Source organism: Passer montanus, unplaced genomic scaffold, assembly GCF_014805655.1.
Source record: "Passer montanus isolate IOZ18808 unplaced genomic scaffold, ASM1480565v1 scaffold49, whole genome shotgun sequence".
Classification (NCBI taxonomy): Eukaryota; Metazoa; Chordata; class Aves; order Passeriformes; family Passeridae; genus Passer; species Passer montanus.
In genome coordinates this window covers 1,611,320-1,632,408 of record NW_024369818.1, presented here as the reverse complement: position 1 = coordinate 1,632,408, position 21,089 = coordinate 1,611,320, and the positions used below count along the sequence as shown (strand labels likewise).

At 39.4% G+C, this 21,089-nt stretch overlaps 1 protein-coding gene across 6 annotated transcripts in view; it reads left to right on the top strand.

Moving 5' to 3' along the window:
* The window catches only part of DIAPH2 (diaphanous related formin 2), a 170,639-nt gene that overhangs the window by 90,893 nt on the left and 58,657 nt on the right, over positions 1 to 21,089 (top strand). For all 6 annotated transcript variants that reach the window (XM_039722540.1, XM_039722538.1, XM_039722539.1 and 3 more), the window contains 2 exons: positions 8,844 to 9,008; positions 17,316 to 17,451. In XM_039722540.1, coding sequence (XP_039578474.1) covers positions 8,844 to 9,008; positions 17,316 to 17,451 — 301 coding nt within the window. The remainder of the gene's footprint in view (positions 1 to 8,843; positions 9,009 to 17,315; positions 17,452 to 21,089) is intronic.

The following is a 21,089-nucleotide window of genomic DNA, read 5'->3' as shown; positions in this document are numbered from 1 at the left end:
TTATATCTATGTATTTTAATATCTTAATGTTCATTGTTGGGAAAAGAATTCTACCCAGGCCTGCATAATTGATCATGAGATATTCCATTCTTTTATGAAGAAAACATGGTATCAGCCAAGAGGGAGCTGTTAGGAAGTCAGTGTTGCAGTGCTTGACCAGTAATGTGAAAATTGTTGATTTGCTTTGAGACAAGCTCAGCCTCAGACTCCAGGCTGCCTTAAGGGTGTGAGCACAGCAGGATGAGAGGTAACAAAATGTTCAGCAGGATAAGGGATCATTCAGGGTCTTCAGGGGCTGGTGAGAAATCCATTTTTATCTGCCTGCTTCAGATGGAGTCTGTAACAACATTTAGTCTAACAGCTAAATTACCAGATAAAAAAATCAGCAAATAATTCCCATGCAAATAAAAAAAATATGGAAGGGTTGTGGACCAGGAATCAAGAGCTAATAGTGTGGGGGAAAAGCTTTGGAGAGGTTTTTCTCCACTATAATGGAGAAAAAGAGTAATGGGCTTGTGCATCTAGGAGGATGTGGTTTATGGCAGGATGAATTGTGCACTGTCTGCTCCTTTTTAAGAGGTAAAAATCCAGAAAGTCAACACAGCAGGAATTGCAGTATTAACAATATGTTCCTCATAAAGTACAATTAATTAATTTGAATATTTGCTAAGGGGATGTTCTTTGTTTTGTGTTTCAGGGTGGCATTGTTGTGTTGATTCCATGGTTTGGTGTCTGTGCAGATGCCATACTCTGAGGAAGTCAGGGCACTCTGAACATTGTTGGACAGGGTTGAAAGGAGGGCTGGGAGGGTGCTGGAACCTCACAGAAATACCTGTGGGCAGGCCTGGGGGAGGAAAGGTAAAGGCAAAACACAGAGACAAAAAATATGGAAGAGAAGTGTTAGTAATTCATCTTCCTGAAAAATCCTTTTATTTGTATCGGAATATTGAACCTGGGAACTAACCTAAAACCTTGTGTTTGTGTGCCCTCAGTCATGTCTGATAAAAGCTTTTGTGAACTTCCCCAGAAGGTGAATTTACCCAGTTCAGCTGGATTTTCAGGGCCTGTGGGGACTCATTTTTTGTTACCTTGCTGTTGCTCTTTAGAGGGGTTTTGTCTCCTTGTTTCCCCCTTGTACAGAAAGAATTAAATCTCTTGTCTTGCCAGACTCAACAGTGCTTTTTAAAGAGCTTTCCACTCCCTTTCCTATCACATAATATTTCTTTTCTTTATTTTTTTTCCCTCTTTGATCCATCTTAAAGCAAAGTGAAAATGCTCACCGTGTTCCAGGTGATAACTATAGGATTATTTAGGTATAATCTTTGCTTGGATTGAATTTGAAAAGCACCTAATAATGTGTCATGTTTTACTGCACATTGTTCATTTCTCTTACAACTATTTGATGTCAGTAAAAAAAAAAAAGACAAATCCCTTTGGAAAATGATCCTTTCTATTTTTACTGGTCTGGACTAAGGCAGAGTTTTCATAAAGTTAATAGTTTAAAATACAAGAACTTTGGAGCATTATAAATGAAAATTGCATTATGCAAAGCACAATATCAGTTTTCTTTGACAGTTTATTTCTACCTTCAGATTTTCATTCCTTTTTACAAAGGAAAGCCCTAATAGGAGCAGACACAGGATTATATTGACTCTTGCACATTTCACAGTAAGAATTCTGTGAACAGGAGTGTACAGATGTCTGTGCATTCCTTGGCAATGGGAATAAGGGGGAAATGGATAAATGGCACAAAGGGGAGGCAGAGTGACATGCAAGAGGTGTAGCTGAGGGACACTCAAAAACTTCCAGTTGTTTGTTTTCCTAATTTTTATTTCCTGCAAAACATATACTCTGTAAATTGTATAGAATGGACTTTTGTACATTTAATTGCAGACTTCAGGTCAGAGATCTCTGTTGGGCTTTTGGTTGAGTCCCAGAGGTGATGGAGCCCCAGGAGGGAGCTCTGTTCTGTTCTGCACCCTGAGACATCCCTGAATTGTGCTGCAGAGCTGAGAAGATCCAGAGAGGACTGGGGACAGGGGAGGAGGAGAGAATAAAAGAGCCTGTGGTGGCTGGCTGGGGACAGAGAGCTTTGACAGCAGTCTACAGCACATGGAAAATTATACAGGGGAAAAAATCATGTAAAGATTCCATAGAATAAAATTCCATGAACAGAACTCCACTTCTGTACATGTGCCAAAGATTTAATGGCTCCTCGATTGTGAATCATTGCCTGGGGGAAACTGGGCTTTCATCCTTAAATTTATATTAAACTAAGTTGTCCAGATCACTGAAAGATATTTTTGTAAAGGATTGTGCTTTATTAGAGTGATAATCCATTAGAAATCCATTCTCTAATTATTGTATGCTTATTTTAAAATCAGAAATTGAAGGGGAAGGGCACTCTATAAATCCCTGGAGCTGCAGCTTTCAGATACCAAAATCAAAGTGTCCTGAGGTTCTGCTTCAGCAAAACTCTTGGTGTTGATGGAGCTGCTTTTTGCCCTCTATAGTTCTCCACACTCCAAACAGAAACTTTTTCTTTTAAATGCTCAGGTATTTTGGAGGATAAGAATGTCACAGAGGTGTCTGTGAGTAAAGGAAAGCTGAATTTCAGATTCCCATTCCAGTGAGTCTGCTCTGGCTTTTCCTCTGGCCAGAGGAGTTCTTTAAGGGATGTGTTCAAGTGCCTGTTAGAATTTTGAGGGATGCCTTCTCTTTCCTGACTTTCCCTTGGTTTAAGGCTGTGTGTGTGCAGGCAGTGGTGAGATTCTAGAAAATAACTGCCCAGTAAGTTATTGATCCCAAAAATGTGGGGCCATGTCTGGACGGGAAGGAGGAGTGGAGGGACATACACCACCTTACTCAAATCATAGTTGCAGTGAGGTTTTACATGGGCACCTGCAAAATAAATTCATTTTAGTCTAGTCTTTCACTTTCATTTTCTCCTGTGCTAGAGTTTATGAACATTTCACTGCAACAGTTGTTTGTGCTGAACAATTCTCAGTTTGCTTTTTTATTTTCTCAGGTGACATAAAATTCCTTTTCCTCCTTGATTTGGAACATCTGGGCTCTTGAAACATTATACAATCAGCAGTTTCTCAGATTTCTGAGGATTTCTGCCGTGGCAGCCCTAAAGGAATACTAAAAATACAGGGGGAAATTTCTCTTTTCCTTCCCCAACCTTTACCAAAAACTTTCCCTTGCTGAAGTAACCATCAGATGTGATTGAAGCTTGTGAAAAGCAGGTGCAGTGACAGCTCAAACATTAATTAAAGCCAGCTGAAGTGAGGAAAAGCTGCATGATCAAAGAGAGGGAGCGTGGCTGCAGCTTCCCTGAAAGATTCAGGGCACACCAAGCTGTAATTATTGTTTAAGGCACCTGATTATGTGATCCAAAGGTAATAGAATATTTCTAGGAGTGGCCACCAGGCTTTTGCTGAAATGCCTAAAAAGGGATTTTTAACATTGTTAGAGCATGTCAACACTTCAGTTATTTGAAACAGTCACAACTAATTTGAATATAATATGCAAAACAAATTTTACAACAGCATTTCGTTTGTACAAGCTGCATTTCTGTTGTTTCCTTCTTGTTTTTATTCATCTAACGAGATTTTTATCTAATTGTTCTCCAGGGAAGGGATGCTACAAATCCATTACTCTGGCAATGTTTTCTGTCTGATATATGCTTGAATATCATGTTCTGTGTTTCTAATTAATGCAGGAATAGTGATTAATTGTTTGCCATCACAAAATAAAAAATATATTTGAGTATGAAAAAAGCTAGAAATACCACTCTTCATCCTGTTTGAAATTATTTAAAAGGCAGAATATCACAACTGAGAATTAAGAACTGGATGGTTTTGGTGTCAGGCAGTGTGAAGGCAGTTTCACAGTCCTGGTGATGGCATCAGTGCAGATAAAGTGTTGTTTTAGCCAGGATGAAAGGTTTGGTTTGTTTCAGTGGTTGTAGAGCTTTTAAAAACTCTCTCTTTAAAATGGGACTATGGAATTTGGGAAGGTTTCTCTTTTACAATACTGGAAAAAAATTCTGAGTTCAGCAACTTTCTTTTTCTTTGAATAAAAAACCCACAAGTGGTTCAGGTTAGTTTAGGTTAATGCCTAGCTCTGATTTTTAAGTGTGGTGGTTTTTAATTTTTAAGTGTGGTGTTTTTTTGTTTTTTGTTTTTTTTTTAAATACATAAGGTCTTGCCTTCTCTCTAGCCTGTGGCTTTAGAAATTTTGCCTTTTGTCTTCTCTTTGGAGAGCCAAGTGCTCTTATTTATTTTTAAAGTTTTCTTTTTGCTGCCACAGGAAATTGCTAATTTGCCACCTAAATCTTGGTGCCAACTTCCCCAGTATAAAACAGTTCAAGTTGAAAGTTCTGTGGGGCTTTGCTCCTTGTACTGAATATTTTATAAAGTAGGCCCTTGTTTATCAGTTTTTGCCCAGAGACTTCCTCTGGGACTTATAGAGAATTGAGCAGTGATCTTTGTGTCCTCGTTAACAGAATATAAATAAAAAAGTAATATTGAAATGATGTTGACTAAAGCTTTCTCCTGTGCATAGCAATGTGGTCAATCAATGGAAATTGTCTTTTCATTACAGAGAAGTTTGAATGCAAAGTTAGGAACTGAATTGATTGCTTAGAGCTGGGAGGAAGTAAACACTGACAGATATTTTAGTGTTTACCAGGATGAAAGTTTTATGGCCATTTAGGCACAAGTCTGAAAGCTTCATCCTAATTAACAAAAACTAATGGTTATTCTGAAATTTTGGGAGAAGGAGCAGGTCCAGCCAGGGTTCTTCTTGGATGGTGGTGACCTTTCTGTGCTTCATTCCCACAAACACAAAATCCACTGAAATCCTGTTTGTTTTTTTCCAATAAGAACTATAATTCTGATAGTTAATTAGAATTTCAGGTGCTAATGGAGCAAAGGGGGAGGCAGAGCCCTCCTTGCTCCCAGGCAGCTGAGAACCCCCTGCTCCACTGTGGTTTGCTTTGTTTGGGTCTTTTCCTGAGCTGTTCTGTCAAATGCTGAATGATGAGCTAATTTGCTTTGTGATGAGAAAGAAATTCTCACACTGAGCTTTTTATGGTATTTTATTGGGGAATCTTTAAGCTTTTCAGAAGCACACGATTGTGTGTACACAGATAAACTTGGGCTCCTGCTATGGCCTTTGGCTTCTTTGGACTCTGATTTGGGTAGGGTGTAGTAGCATTGCCGGGAAGATTTCTGCAGGGGTTTTTTTATTTGTATTGTTTTGTTTTTGCAAGGGCTTCCAACAGGAGGAAAAGATTAGGGATATAATTGTGATTCATAATTATCTGTGTATGCTCCAGAAGTCTTGGCTGCTGTGCAGTCACAGAGATGCATTATGGATGGAGAGAGTGATGAAATTGTTAGCATGTGTTTACATCCTGATAGCAGGTGAAAATAGAGCTATCAGTGGAAATGACTTAGTGCTATTAAAGCTGAATTTCTGTCTTCAGTTAATAAGTTCTGTTTGCATTGCCACAGCTCAATTCAAAGAATGCTCTATTATGAATGAGCTGGGAGATTAAAACTGAGAGCTCTTGTGCATCCTTCATTAAAGATGACACCATTGGCTCAAACTTTCTCTTCTGCCAAGTTAGAACAGATATTTAGCCTGGTGGTTCCTCAAGCCACAATCCTGCTCTGCAATGGCAAGCAAGGAAACGGGGGAAAACCAAGCTTCTGAATAAAGTGCTTTCTGCTACTTGCACAAGCACCTTTCAACCTGCTAGAGAAAAAAATCTGTGATGTTTGGTTTGGTTTGGAGTGGTGAGAATGAAACCAAGTTTAGAGTTTTTAAATGAGCACTTGGTAAAGCTTCAATCTCTCTTCAGGAAAACTGTTGGAATTAAGGGTTGCTGTTACACCTCACATTCCTCACTGGTTTTTTTCATGAAATAATGCTGGCACATCTGGCTGTGCTCCCCTGGAATTCCTCCTTTGCCTGAATCACTGCACTTCAAGGGGATGTTTCCAACTACTAATAGGATAGAAGCAGGGAGGCTGGATGAAGCACACAGAGTGTGACAGTAACTCTGTTAATATTGCATGCTCTATGACTGGGAACTATTGTCTTTACAGCTCTGCCTTGTCTTCTTCAAAATGAAGCACAGCTGAAATGCTCAGTTCTCTCTTGGCTCACCCTGTTCATCTGTCTTGCTGACATCCCTTTGTCTTGCAGGCCATCTGTTAAAGATATTTCTTACTTGCAGTTTGGTACTTAATAGATAAAAAATAATAATGTTGAAATTACTGTGTCTATTTCTAGAGTGGTGCTTTAAAATATCTCCTTTCAGCAGCTCTGCTGGGGTTTTTTAGTGCTTACTGTTGTTATTTGTTATGTGAGTGCAACATCAGTGGAGAGCTGGGAGCTCTGTCTCCAAGAATAGGCTGCAAATCTGGAATTGTCCAAGTATTTTTCTTTTTTTCAGACTTTTTGGTCATTTTTGGGTTTGTATCACATTATGTAAGGTTGTTTTTAAAGGATGCACTGAATTAATTTGTACATTTATATGTATTGCTTTTTTGGTGAGTTGCTCACGACAGCAGTCTGCTGACTCTAAGGCAATTCGTGTTTTTCTAAAATTTTTAGACTGTGCTCAATAATTCAGTAATGTGCCATTATTACCTATTTAATGTATTCTTGCCATTAAACTTTCATTTCCTTTTGTGCAGTTAAATGTCACTGAAGACTGAACTGCACCAGGTTTATCTGGAGATGAGCAGCTCAACAGTCCAAGCCTGAAATTCTAATCAAGCAGGTTCAACTTGTTTTCCATAAACTGAGAATTAGGTGTTGCCACTGCTGTGGCAATATATATAGGCAGATATTGTTTCAAAATCTTGATTTTATAAATTAATATCCATCACTGAGTGGGTTTCTGTTTCTGAATGAATTTTAGAAGCTACCAGCTCTGCTCTTAGGCCACTGAGGCTTTGGTTGAGAGGATTGCTTGGAAAATTTTATATTGATGAAGTTTTTAATCATACTTTTAAGAACTAATTTTTAACTGTTTGTTTATGTACTCTCTATTACTTCAAATGGGCACATCCAGGTGGGATATTTGGCCCCTTTCCAATGGAAGTGTTTTCAGCTCTGTTGTTCTGGTGCAGGGACAGCTTTGGGTGCTCAGCAGCCCCAAGAGCCACAGAAACACTGCACAGAACATCCTGAATGTCCAGGCTTTATTCTGCACTTTGCTGACTGTTTTCTGCAGGATCCCTTCTGGGTTCAGTCAAATCTCAAAAAGAAATGTTTTGTTTTTTTTCAGGATTTGTCTGTGTGTCTGTCCCTGTTGTTCTGCAGAGCCTGGGGTGTCAGCAGCGGGGTGAGATCAGAAAAGTGGCACCAGGGGGCTCTGAAATGAGAGGGGAAGGTCTGGGGAGAGGCTGGAGCTGGGCTCTGCCCTGCTCACCTCCAGAATTCTCATGGAAGAGCTGCCAGGGGGAGCAGCCACGGGCTGCAGGGATCTCCAGCTCAGGGAATCTCTCCTGTCCTTTGTTCTTCCATCAGCAGAGCTGCTCTAGTCCTGGAGCAGATGTGCTTTGCCCAGTGATTTGTGACTCTGTGGCTCCAAACAACCCCACAGAAGAAAAGTGCAGACTCAAATGCACTTGCTTTGAGGCAATCCAATATTTCCTTTAGTAGCTTGCACCCTTCCTCTATTTCCAAAATAATTGTGTGTGTATATATATATAAATATATATATATAGTTTATGGTTTTATTTTTATTTTTTTATATATATATATAATAACTTATAGATATTAGCTTTTGCCCTCCCTCTATTTCCAAAATAATTGTGTGTGTATATATATATAAATATATATATATAGTTTATGGTTTTATTTTTATTTTTTTATATATATATATAATAACTTATAGATATATTCCAGAGATATTGTGGATATATGTATTTATGTAATTTTTTTTTTCACATGGGGGAAAAAAAAGCAGCACATTTTTCTATTTAAAAGCATTATGTCAAACTTTTAATGATGGCTGCTGGGATGAAAGTCAATCTCAGTCTCATTTCTAGGCTTCCACACTTCCTAAGGAAAAAAAAAACCAAACAAGACTTCTGTTGTTCCATGGTGGTTTTTTTTCAGTAATAATTTCTCAAAGCTGTTTGTCAGTTTGCTGGGACGGGTGGGTGGATATTTCATTTTTGTAAGTTGGGTGAAATTACAGAGTTGAGATTGTGCCTCAAAAAGTGAGCCTGATACAGGAAGCCTGAGGCATGAACTGTGTGGCTGGGCAGGAAAGAACCCATAGAGAAGAATTTTGTAATAAAAGGCAAAGAAAATGAGATGTCATACTGTATGACTTTGTCCTTGGTAGTTATGCACATTTTCCATATAAAATATGGGTGTGAGGTGGGGGACATGGCTCCACCGGAGCACTGAGACCACAGATTCTCTCTGCAAACTGAATTTCACTGTGTTTTCATAGAATTCTTTTTATAAAATTGTTCATTTCTTCAAATAAAAATGCCTACAGTGTTTAAAAATTTTAGAGAGCAAGTTGTAGTCTCTGTCAGGGGCAAATCTTCACCACTGGAGAGGGAACATTTAATGGAAGTGTTGCCATGAACTTGCAGACATTAATAATATTAATTCATAAAATGCTAATGTTAATAATATTAAAATTAATTTATAAAAATGTCATCTTTGGAAGCACCTGCACATTTTGCAGTTGTAGCCTTTGTACTGAGAGCTCTTTCCTTGTGTCCTGTTTCCTTTATTTCTGGGGTTTTTATTCCTTTATTTGTGCTGCATTTGAGACATTTTCCTTAACTAAAGCTCACAGCTTTGCTGAGAGTGCCCGAGAACAATATGAAAAACTGTCCAACATGCACAACAACATGACAAAATTGTATGAAAATTTGGGAGAATACTTCACCTTTGATCCCAAAGCAATAAGCATAGAAGAATTCTTTGGTGATCTGAGCAACTTCAGAACTCTGTTCTTGGTGAGTAATACCTGCACAATGTTACGTATTTTCTTACAGATTTTTTTCTCCTAGTTTTAATTCTTTCCTTGTATTTGTTTTTTTCTGTTATGCTTAATTTTGTGTTTTGTTCCATGGCAGGAAATTGGGTGAACATTTCCAGAATTATTTAGATTTTGTTCATGACATATTGTCCTCCAGTGTGTAAGCTGACAACTCAACTGTGGATAAGGTTGACCCAAATTTAATTCAGCTTTAATATTTTAGCAATGTAATGAATCAGGCCAAACATTCAAAGTTCACAGTGAAGGATTTTGTTTTTCTAAAAGGGGCAAAAAAAATTTACAAAAAGGAATTAAGATTTCCTCAACATTTTGATGCTTGCAAGAAGTTTCCCCAGAGGAAAAATATGCTGAGATCCCTTTAATCTGTGGGATTTACTTTGAAAAAGTAATAAGTACTGATAAGAATCCAGGAGCCATCAGATCAGACGGGGTAGAGAACATCTCCAGACATTCCCTGGAGCATGCACATGTTAAACTCTCCTGTTCCCATTGCTGTGATGCCTCCTGCTCCCTCTGAGGGCTCCCATCAGCTTCTTTTGGTGTTTTGGTGACTGGCTGAGGTGCAATTGCAGAGATTTTATAACTACCGATGGGTGATTGTTTCCTGGTTGTCATTATTCTGTGTCCTTGCTCGTGGCTGTCTGTTGAATAAATCTCCTTTTTTGTGCCATGAGCCAGCTCAGTTTAGAGCTTCTAAAGTGCTCCAGGTGGCTGGAGAATCACAGGAAGGAACTAAATCCACAGGATTTCCCTTTGCCAGGGAACAGGAGTCCAGTTCAGGGCTGGAGAATAAAGAGGAAGGTGTATTCTCTTGGAGCTGCCAACTGCAAATTGAAAGCAGCAAAAAGGGTGGTTTGGTGTGGGTTTTTCTTTATTTTCCACTGTTTGTTGTGGGTTTTCTTTTTTTTCCACTGTTTGTTGTGGGTTTTCTTTTTTTTTTTTTTCTTTTTAATCCACTAGATAATAATATTTCTTTAATATTTAGAGCTCTTCTGAAGAAGAAACATTTTTTAGATTTTTAGTCCTTGCTTCCATTGAAAGTGAGCACAAATTTCCAGTGTCCTTGAGGACAACTGCAACCTGATACAACATCAGGCCCCAAAGGATCAGGCTCTTATCAAATAATGATTAATCAGTTGCCTGGAGCAAGATGCCAGTTTGTTCTTTTCCATTTTTTGTCTTTAACTTGCTGTCTCACCCTCTGTATCAAGTGACCTGTAATGTTTTCAGGCTGTCACTTTCCGAATGTTTGTTTGTGTTGGTGGCAGAGGATTTAAAAACGCCCACCAAATCTCTCCCGCCTGCATTTGTAAATGAACATAAACTTCCTTTCAGGCTGATTGTCCTGTGGAAGGTGTGTGAAATATGCACCTCAGCACTAGATTGGATAATTTTATTTTTTATTAAAAAGTTTTCCTTTTTTCTTGAAATTTCCTTTTCCTTTAAAACCCCAGTTTTTATATGTTTTAGATTTTGTTTGTTCTGTGGGCTTCCTTTAATGCAGATGGTCTTAAAGGTGAATTTTGAGTCTAAAAAAACAAAGTTGGGATATTTGGGTCTGGTTGCAGAGAGGCTGTTTTGCTCAGTGGAGTGTTATTTTTTTTAATCTGGTAGACACTTTTATCAGTGGTGGCTGCTTCCCTCACATTTGTGTAAATGCAGGTCTGAATAAGGAATTAAATCTTAAAGTACATTATAAATGTACTTGGAGAACAAGGGTTTATTCCAGTTTCAGGCAGTATTTAAGCAGATGTGTGGAACTCATCAGGTGGCAGAATGAGAGATGGCTTTGGTAAAACACCAGTGAAATAAATTGTCCTTTTGTATCAACACTGCTCTTGATTGATGGCTGCTGTGTGCCCTGCCGTGCAACATCCACAAAGTGAAAATCTCCCCAGAATGAGGAGGCACATTAAATGATCAGCAAACTGAACCCTTTTTATTGGTGCCCACTACTCTGGGCTCCAGGATTTGGGAAGATTGATGCCCTGGACCTGGCAGAACAGGAATATCTGTTTTGTTGCCTTCATACCAAACAGGTTTTCCCACAGTGGATTCAGCATCCTGAGTACAAATGGACCTGTAAGACCCTTCCTTCTCCCTGATATTTGTTTGTTTATTACCTGCTACAAAGGAAGGGCTCTGTGAGTCAGGAGTGGTTTTTGTGGTGGCTGTTTTGAAGTGTCCCTGGAATGCAGCAGGTCATTTGCTACAGTAATACAACTCAATGAATCTACAATACATAAATAAATACATAATAAACATCTGATTTACCGTGAAATACAGTGCATAGTCAGGCTAAATTCCCAGCTTTCAAACTCATAAATTGTGTTTGTAATTCAGGAGTGGTTTAAAAGAAAGGCTCTATTTATTCATTGTTCTCTCTGGTTATTTGTCTGGGAATACACTTCATCCCTTCTGCCTAAAAAGTAACATTTCTTTAATGCAGCCTGAAAGATAACAGTTTCCAGCTAGCAGGAAGCTGGGAAAAAATAAAGAATAATGAGCAAGAAGTATTTTCTTCAGCGAAATTTCCCAAGAGGTGGTACCAAAAGTGAAACACTGTCCTTATTAACAGGCAATATCCAGCAAGCCCTCCCTCCCCCCTGCCCCAAACCCAAAATGCAAACCTTTTGTAAGCTCTCTCAGTTCTCATCTGAGTGTACACATTCAGCTAGTGCTGAGCAGAATGGGTTTTAATCATTATCCTGAACAAATCAGGAATTAGGGGTGGGCTAGGAAAGGACGCAGGAGCTGGAATTCACACAGGAGCAGTAACTCAGTTTATTTACCAGGGGTTAGTGCTGCTAGATAAGTGATTTATTCATTGTGTAAAACACAAGGATGGCATTTCTCTTGGAAGCTCCCCAAAAGGTGCAAAAATAAATAATAATAAAAGAAATTAAACTGAGCTCAAGTACACTGCTGGCAAGTGTAGAAATTACTGCCTAGGTGGAGTTGGGATTTTATTCTGACCCAAGCTGTTTCTCTCTTGAAGTGCCTGCCTTTGTGGATGGGGGACAAGCACTGCATGCCAGATTTCAGGGTGGAGATGCCATTGATTAGGGAATATTTTCAGAAGTTATAGTGGAGGACATGGTCCAGAGGAAACCATGAAGTTAAATTTCCTAATCTTGAAAGGAACAGGATTTAAAGGTTTTCTTTGTTTTTTTTTTTTTTTCTGTTTTATATTCAGTGCTGGTAGCAGTGAGCCCAACTGAGAAATGTCATTATTTCCAGGCATTATCTTTGGAAGTTTGTAATATTTAAATGAGGATTTCGAATCCTCATTCCTCTCTGAAAGCAAAGCACAGTTTGGGATTTTGGCTGAGGCAGAGCTTAAGCTGTTGAAAAGCTCTTGTGAGGCAGTGCCTTCATTACCTGCTCCGAGTGAGCCCTTGGGGCTGATGCTGAGGCCAGCAGAGACCCCTGCACAGATGATGTGTGCAGCCTGCAGCTGCCAACATCTGCACTAAACCTTTCTGAAAGCTCTTGTACTGGAATGAACCTGCCTTCTCTAGCATCTCCAGAGTTTTGTTTCACATGTATCACCTTAGCCTCATCATTCTGTTTGTTCCTATTTCCTATTAAGATAATTTGATAATTGGAATCCGTATTTGTCTTAATTGTGGTTCCAGATTGATCGCTGCATTATTGCAGCTTCATTTAGCGTGCTGCTGCTGGAGTCAATTACAGCTCCTCACTTCCCAAAGTTCAGATTTGCTTGCCTAGCACGTGTAGGAGAATCCAGGCAGGCTAATGGAAGTGGCTAATCCTGTCAGAGCACAGAGTGGAGCGTGAAGTGGAAGGTGTGAGAAACCTCCAGGAAAAGCCTGCAGCTGTGGGAGCGTGTCCCCGCAGTGTTGTTTTTTCCACATTTGTTATTTCTTTGCAGTGGAATGCCACACACCCTCTGCAGTGCTTCCTTCCACAGTCCACCAGCCACGTCTTTCAGAAAGTCTGCAAAATCTTCCCAAGCCAGGAGGTTTTATTTTGTTGTTTAATTACATTTTGTCCTTATATACTACACGGGGTGTAATTCTCACAGTCTCTTTTAAAATGTGTCAAAAATTTCTACCCAGAAACTTTGAAACCTTTCAGCATGTCACATTCAAGGTCCTGCTATTAAAAAGAGTAATTCACATTTTCTGTTGGATTCAGGCTCCTGTATGAACAGCTCTTACAGACTTACCTTAGAAAGAATTTTTGATAAAAAGTCTAAAGGCTTGTGCTCACATGATGATGTGCCAAAAGACTCATTTGTCTCTTCCTTGACCCAGAAAGATTGCTTTTGGGGCAAAACAATAATTGGTCTGCTCTGGGCCATGGTTTCTCTTTTAGGATTGCACCCGAAGAGACAACATTTGTTTTCAAGTGGTGCGTTTTTTGTAAAGACAATGATACAGCTTTGTTTGTTTTTGTGTGTTTATTTCAGCTCTGGGTCTCTATCAGGAATGACCTGAATGAGGTTTGTTCTGCTATCCAAATATTGATGGACAGGAGCAGGAAAAACAGTCCCAAGCTTGTCCACTCAAGGCTCATTTAACAATGATTCCAACTCACACAGTGCAGTAATTAAGGGATACCAAGCAGCTTTTCATTGGAACTGTTAAATTTGGATAGTAAACACTGCAAACTCTGGTATTTTTTGAGACCCTTGTCAAAGGGAGGAAAGGAAGGAATCCGACTCCATGTTCTAAGAAGGCTGATTTATTATTTTATGGTATTATATTATATTAAAGAATGCTAAACTAAAGAATACAGAAAGCTAGAAAGATATTACTGCAAAACTCCTGACTCTTTCCTCCAGAGCCTCGGCACAGCTGGCTGTAATTGGCCAATAAATAAAAACAATTCACATGCAACCAATGAAACAATCACCTGTTGATAAACAATCTCCAAACCACATTCCAAAGCAGCAAAACACAGGAGAATCAAATGAGATAAAATTGTTTTTCTTTTTCTCTGTGGCTTCTCAGCTTCCCAGGAAAGAAATCCTGGGTAAAGAGAATTTTGCAGAAAATATGACAGTAACAGCAAAGCCCCTCTGCCTGGGCAGTTTTTGGAGTTTTGTATCCAGCAGCAAACCCCTCTCCCTCCCTTGCCAAGCCCAGGACATTTGTGTCACTGCTGCCCAGCCACTGTCCCAGCCTCACCCTCTGCTCAGTGCTCACTGCCCCCCAGCAGGAATTCAATTTGCCTGCCCTTGTTTAATGCCAGCTCGTGACATCTCTGTTCCATTATTTTCATGGGGATAACAATGTATTTAAATGTGTTATCCTCCAAGGAACACCCATGAAAGACCTTCCTTTTACATGTACACTGATTGCTCAATCTGCTGTATTTCAACTCTGAATTTCTGTAGATTAACTTCCAGATAATCTGAGTTGGTCCTTCCTAATGATTTATGGCTGAAGAAGATTATTTTGCTGGAAGTTCAGTTGACATATTTTTGCAGTTGCAAGGCAAATTTGGGGAAGGCCTGAGGGATCACAGGCAGCCCTCATTATTGGTGCATGACCGCTTTGTAGCCAGCTGCATCTTTAATATCCAGGGAGATTTGTGCATTACAGTTTGTTTTCTTTCTTCTTGTTTTTAATAATTTACCTTCGAGAGTCTATTTACAACCGTGTCGATGTGTGAATATGTTTGTCTGTCAAAACTTAAGAGATGTGCAGAATGCAAGAGATGCATTAATTTTTTATTTGCTGCTTAAGGAAGCCAAGCTGTAAACTGGCAGTGCTGAGTACCAGAGCTGCACTTCAGTGAATCCTAATAAACACAAGGGGGAACATCAAACTATGTGCTCCTTCAACTAACTCACTTAAAAAGAGATAATATTCCTTGCTGAATCTCTTTTCTCTGCTAGGAGAGACAATAATTCGGTTTTGGTTTTATTATAACAAAGCAAACCCACACTCAAACTTTCTCTAACTTTTAATTTGCTGTTGAATTAGCAAAACTGCTTGCCCTTATGCACCAACCAAAATAAGAGAGGGTCATGAAAAGCATATCAATAAAAGGGTTTTATGCATTTAAATATTTCTGTCTGCTGAGATTCACTCGAAAATGATTTCCCTTTTTGCATGCACTTACATGTTTTCAGAAGACAGCATCTAGAAGAGTACTTTTCAAAATGTGTTCTAAGGCTGCTGAGAAGGCTTTTATTCTTACCAGAGGATGGCTTCTTTGTCTGATTTCTAGCTGTTAGATTAGTTTAGTTTTAATTGGAGAATAAATTTAGTTGTCCAGTAGATCCCTATGAACAGTAGTAAGTTCTTAGTCTCTGTATTGCAGTATCAAAAACTGCTGATTTTTATTCCCTATTTTAAAAGCATTGCCAGTTACAGAACTATATATTTTTATTTTTTTTTATAGTTATCAAACTGATCTTTACCTTTTGAAATAATTTGGCCTGCAAAACTAAACAGAAAGAGGATCACTGGCATTTGATAGTTGAAAAAACCCCTGCTAATCTGGAATAGCACTGTTCTGTGTTAGGAGAAATCCACGGCAACTCAGATGTTTGGAAGAGAAAAGGTCTGGGGGAACATAAAAGCATACCGTGAGAGAGAAAAATAACCCTGTGCAGTAGAACTGTAGGAATTGAAACTGAAATGATTGATACAATTCAGGCAGAGCAGATGCTGCAGAAACCACTGTACACCTGAGTCAAAGTTCTCTTTATTTACATTAATCATCCGTCAGTTTTGAGAAACTGTGATCAAATTTGTTAGCAATAGTCATTTAAATATAAAGTGTGCTTATAAATATAGATGAAAATAGATTTCTTTTGCCTTCTGCACTGACTTTGAAAGCAGGTGGGAGTATGTTCTTGCCAATGATTTATTTCCAGCTTTCATCTAAGTCTGACTAAATGTATAGCAGTAAATGACACAACAAATATGGAATGGGTGAGAGTCCAACTGCCTGCTGGAGGGGAGTACCAAGCAAGTCCATTCCAGGAGGTGCATGGGTGTAGATAGATAAAAAGGGCTACTCTCACACAGTTATCAGGATTTTCTTATCTTGCTGTTCTTCAAGAAGATTAAACCTTTATTTTGAATGGTTTGGTTTTTTTTTTTTAATAATCATTGGTATCCATTCTGTTTTATGAAGTGCAGCCTGAATCTTCTTTCAGATAGAACTCATCGAGTTGGGCTCAGGGAGAATTTCCAGATAAAATAACTTCAGAGCTTGTTTAGCTCAGTCTGCTGTAGATTTCCTGGTAGAAAATGTGATGGAATCTGTGATCAGATCACAGAATGTCAGTGGCTGCTGAGCTACCAGTGCAGCCATGGCATTTCATATTTGCTTTCTCTCCTAAGGCTGGGGGCATTTCCTCCCACTCCAGCCTGGGAAGCTGCAGCAAAATGAAATCTCTGTCAAATGCTTGAACAGGCAGTGACAGAACTGCCAAAACCAAAAGGGACACGACATTGGGTTTGCCCTTTAGTTGCCTTGGTTTGCTGGAAGAAAAGGTGTTTGTGGTGTTTGTGGTGTTTGTGCTGCAGCTGCTGTGTGTGGGGCAGTGGGTACCAGCACCTGGTGTCCAGAGTCTCTGCAAAACAGGGCTGGAATGTGGTGTTTGACCCCAGGAAGATCCTGAAATGGCACGCTGAAAGATGCTGCCCCTTGTTTGAATGAATATTCTGTATTTGGAAGCATTTGGGAGTTTTGGATTTTTAATTTGCTCTATATAGCAAATATATAAACTATTACCTCAGGGAACTCAGGTATAACCTGTTACCTCAGAGACCTTTTACGCATAATCTAAAAATTCAGCTATTTTCCATTTCTTCTATTGTGTTTTCTGAATTTTAGACATCCAGACTGGCTATTTCAACAAAAAATTCTGCTGAATTATATTTAAATTCTAACACCTGAGTTTCAGCCACTTGGAATTGAATTTCCATCATAGTGGACTTGGCTTCCTCCCCACTCATCCCTCCTAAGAGCATGGCACAGGCTTCAGGTGGACTTGCAATCTTAATAGGGAAAAATACAAATGTGTTGGTGCTGAAAAGAAATTCTTTTTTTTTCCTTTATCATAAATACAAAGCTATTTCAGTTTCCATTGCTCTGATCAATAATTCTCACACGTACAAATAATGAGGTGCATTATGTTCCCTCCAGGGTTTCTCAGCGTGCTCCAAGTATTGGATCAAGTCCCTGGTTTCTTCTCCTCTCCTTTCACGTGAACACCAGGTTATTTTGGTTCTCCTCACTGTACAGACACTCACATTCCTTTCCTCCAATGCAGGAGGCATTAAAAGAAAACAACAAAAGAAGAGAATTGGAGGAGAAAACCAAGAGGGCCAAGCTGGCCAAGGAGAAGGCAGAGCGCGAGAGGCTGGAGAGACAGAAGAAGAAGCAGCAGTTGATTGATATGAACAAAGGTAAGGCAGCACCTTTAGCTGAGAGATTATCAGTAAAAAAGGAAAATAAACTGAAGGCTATTTCTGATCAATATGAGAAATACTTGCTGACTGTTCTGAAAGCTGGAAAAAGTTCACTTTTCCAAGTGGAAAATTCTGTTTTGTTTCAGCCTAGCTGGTCATGTCATTCCATTTCTGCCACTTAATGTGTGTAATGTTCCTTTCAAGGAGTGGTGTTTTGAATTATTGGCTTTTTTGCATTTGTAGCACTTAATTGATTTTTTTTTTCCTTATGGATTGACTTCCAAGAAGAAGTGCCTTCCTTGCTTTGTTGTTAATTTCATTCTGTAAACATCTCTATAATCAAGGTACTGTGGCAATTAACATCTTTCTTTTTGGGCTTGGGGGTCTGTGTTAGGATGGATGTTCTCCCAGTAGTCCTATTAGGAGCTGGAAAATCTAGTTGAGCTTGGAGCCTGGGTACAGAGTGACATTTCAGCACAATAAAAAGCAATGTGTTGAGCTTGTCAGCTGGGAGAATATTGTATTTCACATGAGACCTCTGTGACAGAGAGGAAGGGAAGGAAGCAGAAGGAGTGGGGTGGGCTTGATATTGAGGCTGTGCAGATTTCCAGAAGGTTGTAAAGTAGAGGCTTTATTCTTTACCTGACTCCAGAAGGCAAGTGGAGGAAGAATTGGATTTAGGCAAGAGATCACTTGCAGTTTTTTGTTCAGTTTCTATGAGTTTGTGTTAATCTGCTAATCTGACCCAGCAATAAAATCACCTGTCCTTGTTATCCATTTAACAGGCCCTGCTCAGGAAAAATGCTGCAGTGGTACCACAAATCCTGTTATTTTGGCCTCGCTGGAGCTGGCACTGGCACTGCATGGAATGTTCTCTAGCAGAAATTCTTGTCTATAGATGACAAACTTTATTATCAGATCATGTAAAGATCAGTCTAATTTCAGTATAGCTATAAGCAAAATGTAAAATTTAAATACAGGGGGATGCATAAATACATTTCTTTTCTTAGTGAAGTTAAACCAGTGAAGGTTTCTAATGAAACTTTTCTATTCCATTTATTCAGCATATGATTAATATTTCTTTAATATCTGCCACGTGCCACAAAAATGACCATGGTAACATGGACAGGCACTTTTCTGAGAGTGGGATGAGTTAATTAAATACCCCTTCCCCACCCTCCCTGTGCCAGGGTGCCCAGGAGATGTGTCTGAGCTGTCCCAGGGTGTTGGTGAGCAGGTGAGCAGTGTGCCCAGCTCCCTGGGCTGCTGTAGTGACTGGGCTGAGCTGAAGGGCTGGAGCTCTGCACTTACAGCTCCTGCAGCTGCCTCAGCTCAGCCCTGAGAGCACACCTGCCTTCTTCTGCATCCCCTCCGAGCAGGAGAGGGGACAGGCACACCTGCCTTCTTCTGCATCCCCTCCGAGCAGGGGACAGCACTCTCACTCTCAGCAGTGGCACAAATCACACTGACAGCATTCTGCTTTCCATCATGAAAGCCTTTTCCTATTAAATGATACAAGCGAAGTTCCATTTTGCATTGTAGTCCTCTCTCAATGAAAATGCAAATATATGAATGTCTTTACATGGCCCAATGCACCAAAACTGCCATTTAAATAACTAATGTTTAGAAACCTGTGACACAAAGTTAGTTTAATACTTCTAATTTTTTTTTTCCAATTTGTAAATATTTTAAAACATCCATTTCACATATTACAGCTCTGCTGCTGAGGTGGGAGGAGGGCTAAACCTCCATCCCCAGTGGATTCCATGACATTGATATTCAATTGACTATTTTTGCCAAATAACTAATTTTTTCTTCATACAGCTACTTCTGTGTGCTCATTGCTGCTTATATAAATAGTTTGTAAATTTGTCTAAGTGAATGTGACACAGCAGGCTTAGAGGAAGGAGGCAGATGTCCTCTCAAGCTGTCACTTGGACAAGGTGATTTTCACCCAAAGGCTCATTTTAACCTCACCCTCTCTCAGCTCTTTCTCTGCATCTCCCAGAGTCAAATTTGACTCAGAGCTGCAGCCTTTGAGGTCAGAGCAATTGCCTTCCTGCATTTTCCAGCTTCTTGTGCAGTTCTATAAAAAGCATTTTTTCCAATTTTCTGACTATTCAGTGACCACTTTTTGTGGTCACTGGAGAATCCGGATTAGGTTAGTTATAATTAATTAACTTAAAATTAATATCTGTTTCTTGGTGTAACTGTAGAAAAGCATAGTGTGGCCAGAACCAAGAATTGTTCTGAATATTTCCTAGTGATGAGGTAACTCAGACTTTGGCAGTATTTTGAAGACCATTTTACTCAGTTTGGTGGTTTTGTGCTTTGTGTAACTGAGCTGCCACATAAACACTACATGTAAACTGATAAAAAAACCTGCTGAGTGTTCCAAAATATTTAAAGATGAATGCAAAAAACAAACAAAAAACTCTATAAAAATGAATATGCCAAAAAGTTATCAGGATGGTTAGCATCAGGTGGAAATCCAGGTTTCCTGGTGAGGTTTGGAGGCACAGGAAGGTTTGTGCCTTATGCACACAGCTGCAGATCTGAAGTTTCACACCTCAAAGCATGAACAATTCTTACTCCTTATGGGAGATGAATTGGGAGGAGAAGCCTTTCATGACTTCCATCTGATTCAACATCTGCAAAATTCTTGCAGCACTGCTTCTGTGTGCATGCCTGAAGTAGAGAGAGAAGAAGAATTGGGGAATTCAGCTTCCTGGGAGCTGCAAAGTGTCTAACTGCAATTCTGATGCAAATGTTATTTAATCAGAAACAGTTTTGCTCTTCATTATATCTGATTACCATGGCAATTAAAATCACCTTTTAACTACCAGGATTTGGATAAAAGATAGAATGAGCTTTCTCAGTCCCAATTAGGCTGGAATTAATTGTTTTGAAGACATATTAACATTCTGCCCGAACGCAGATGAAGATAATGCCAGTGCAGTTCTGTGCTGGAGGTTGATGGATATTCCTGCTTTCCCCTTCCAAGTACCCCCATAGAAGCTTTCATGGGTTTTTTATTCAGACTGGTGTGTTCTGTTTCCTTGAGCTGGTGTTTGATTTCACTGGTGCAGGATATAATTCCAGGGGTTGCTTTTGCTGCAGTTTTCTAATGACTCTGTGCTTTTGTGGTTGGTTTGTCTTCCTTCCACGTCCTTTAGCATAAACAGAAATCCATACTAAGCTTATTACGAGTTACATGTTATTTTGTAAATGTCTTTCTGGATTTCTGTATTGGCTGGTGATTGTATGGGATAGCTGGAGTGGTAAATCTTGGCTCTTATTTACATTTTAAAGATTATTAGTTTGTGGTGCTGGATCTCAATGAGGCAAACGCTGAAATTCCTTTGGGAAGTCATTATTTTCCATATTGACGTTGATGGTCTGTTTGAATATGCTGCACACCTCCTGAAACCTGATATTCACAGAACAAAACCAGGCTGAGCTTTGCTTTATGCTTAAAGGTGAGCAGCTACAGGTTTGAGTTTTGCTCTTCAAAGCAATTCTGCAGGAATTGCGGAAAAACTTTGCAAGAGCTGTTTGTGCAGAGTTTAAAGTGGTCTAGAGAATGGGGTGAGAGTCAGAGTTACTGAACTGCTGCTGAGGGGGTGAGAAACAGC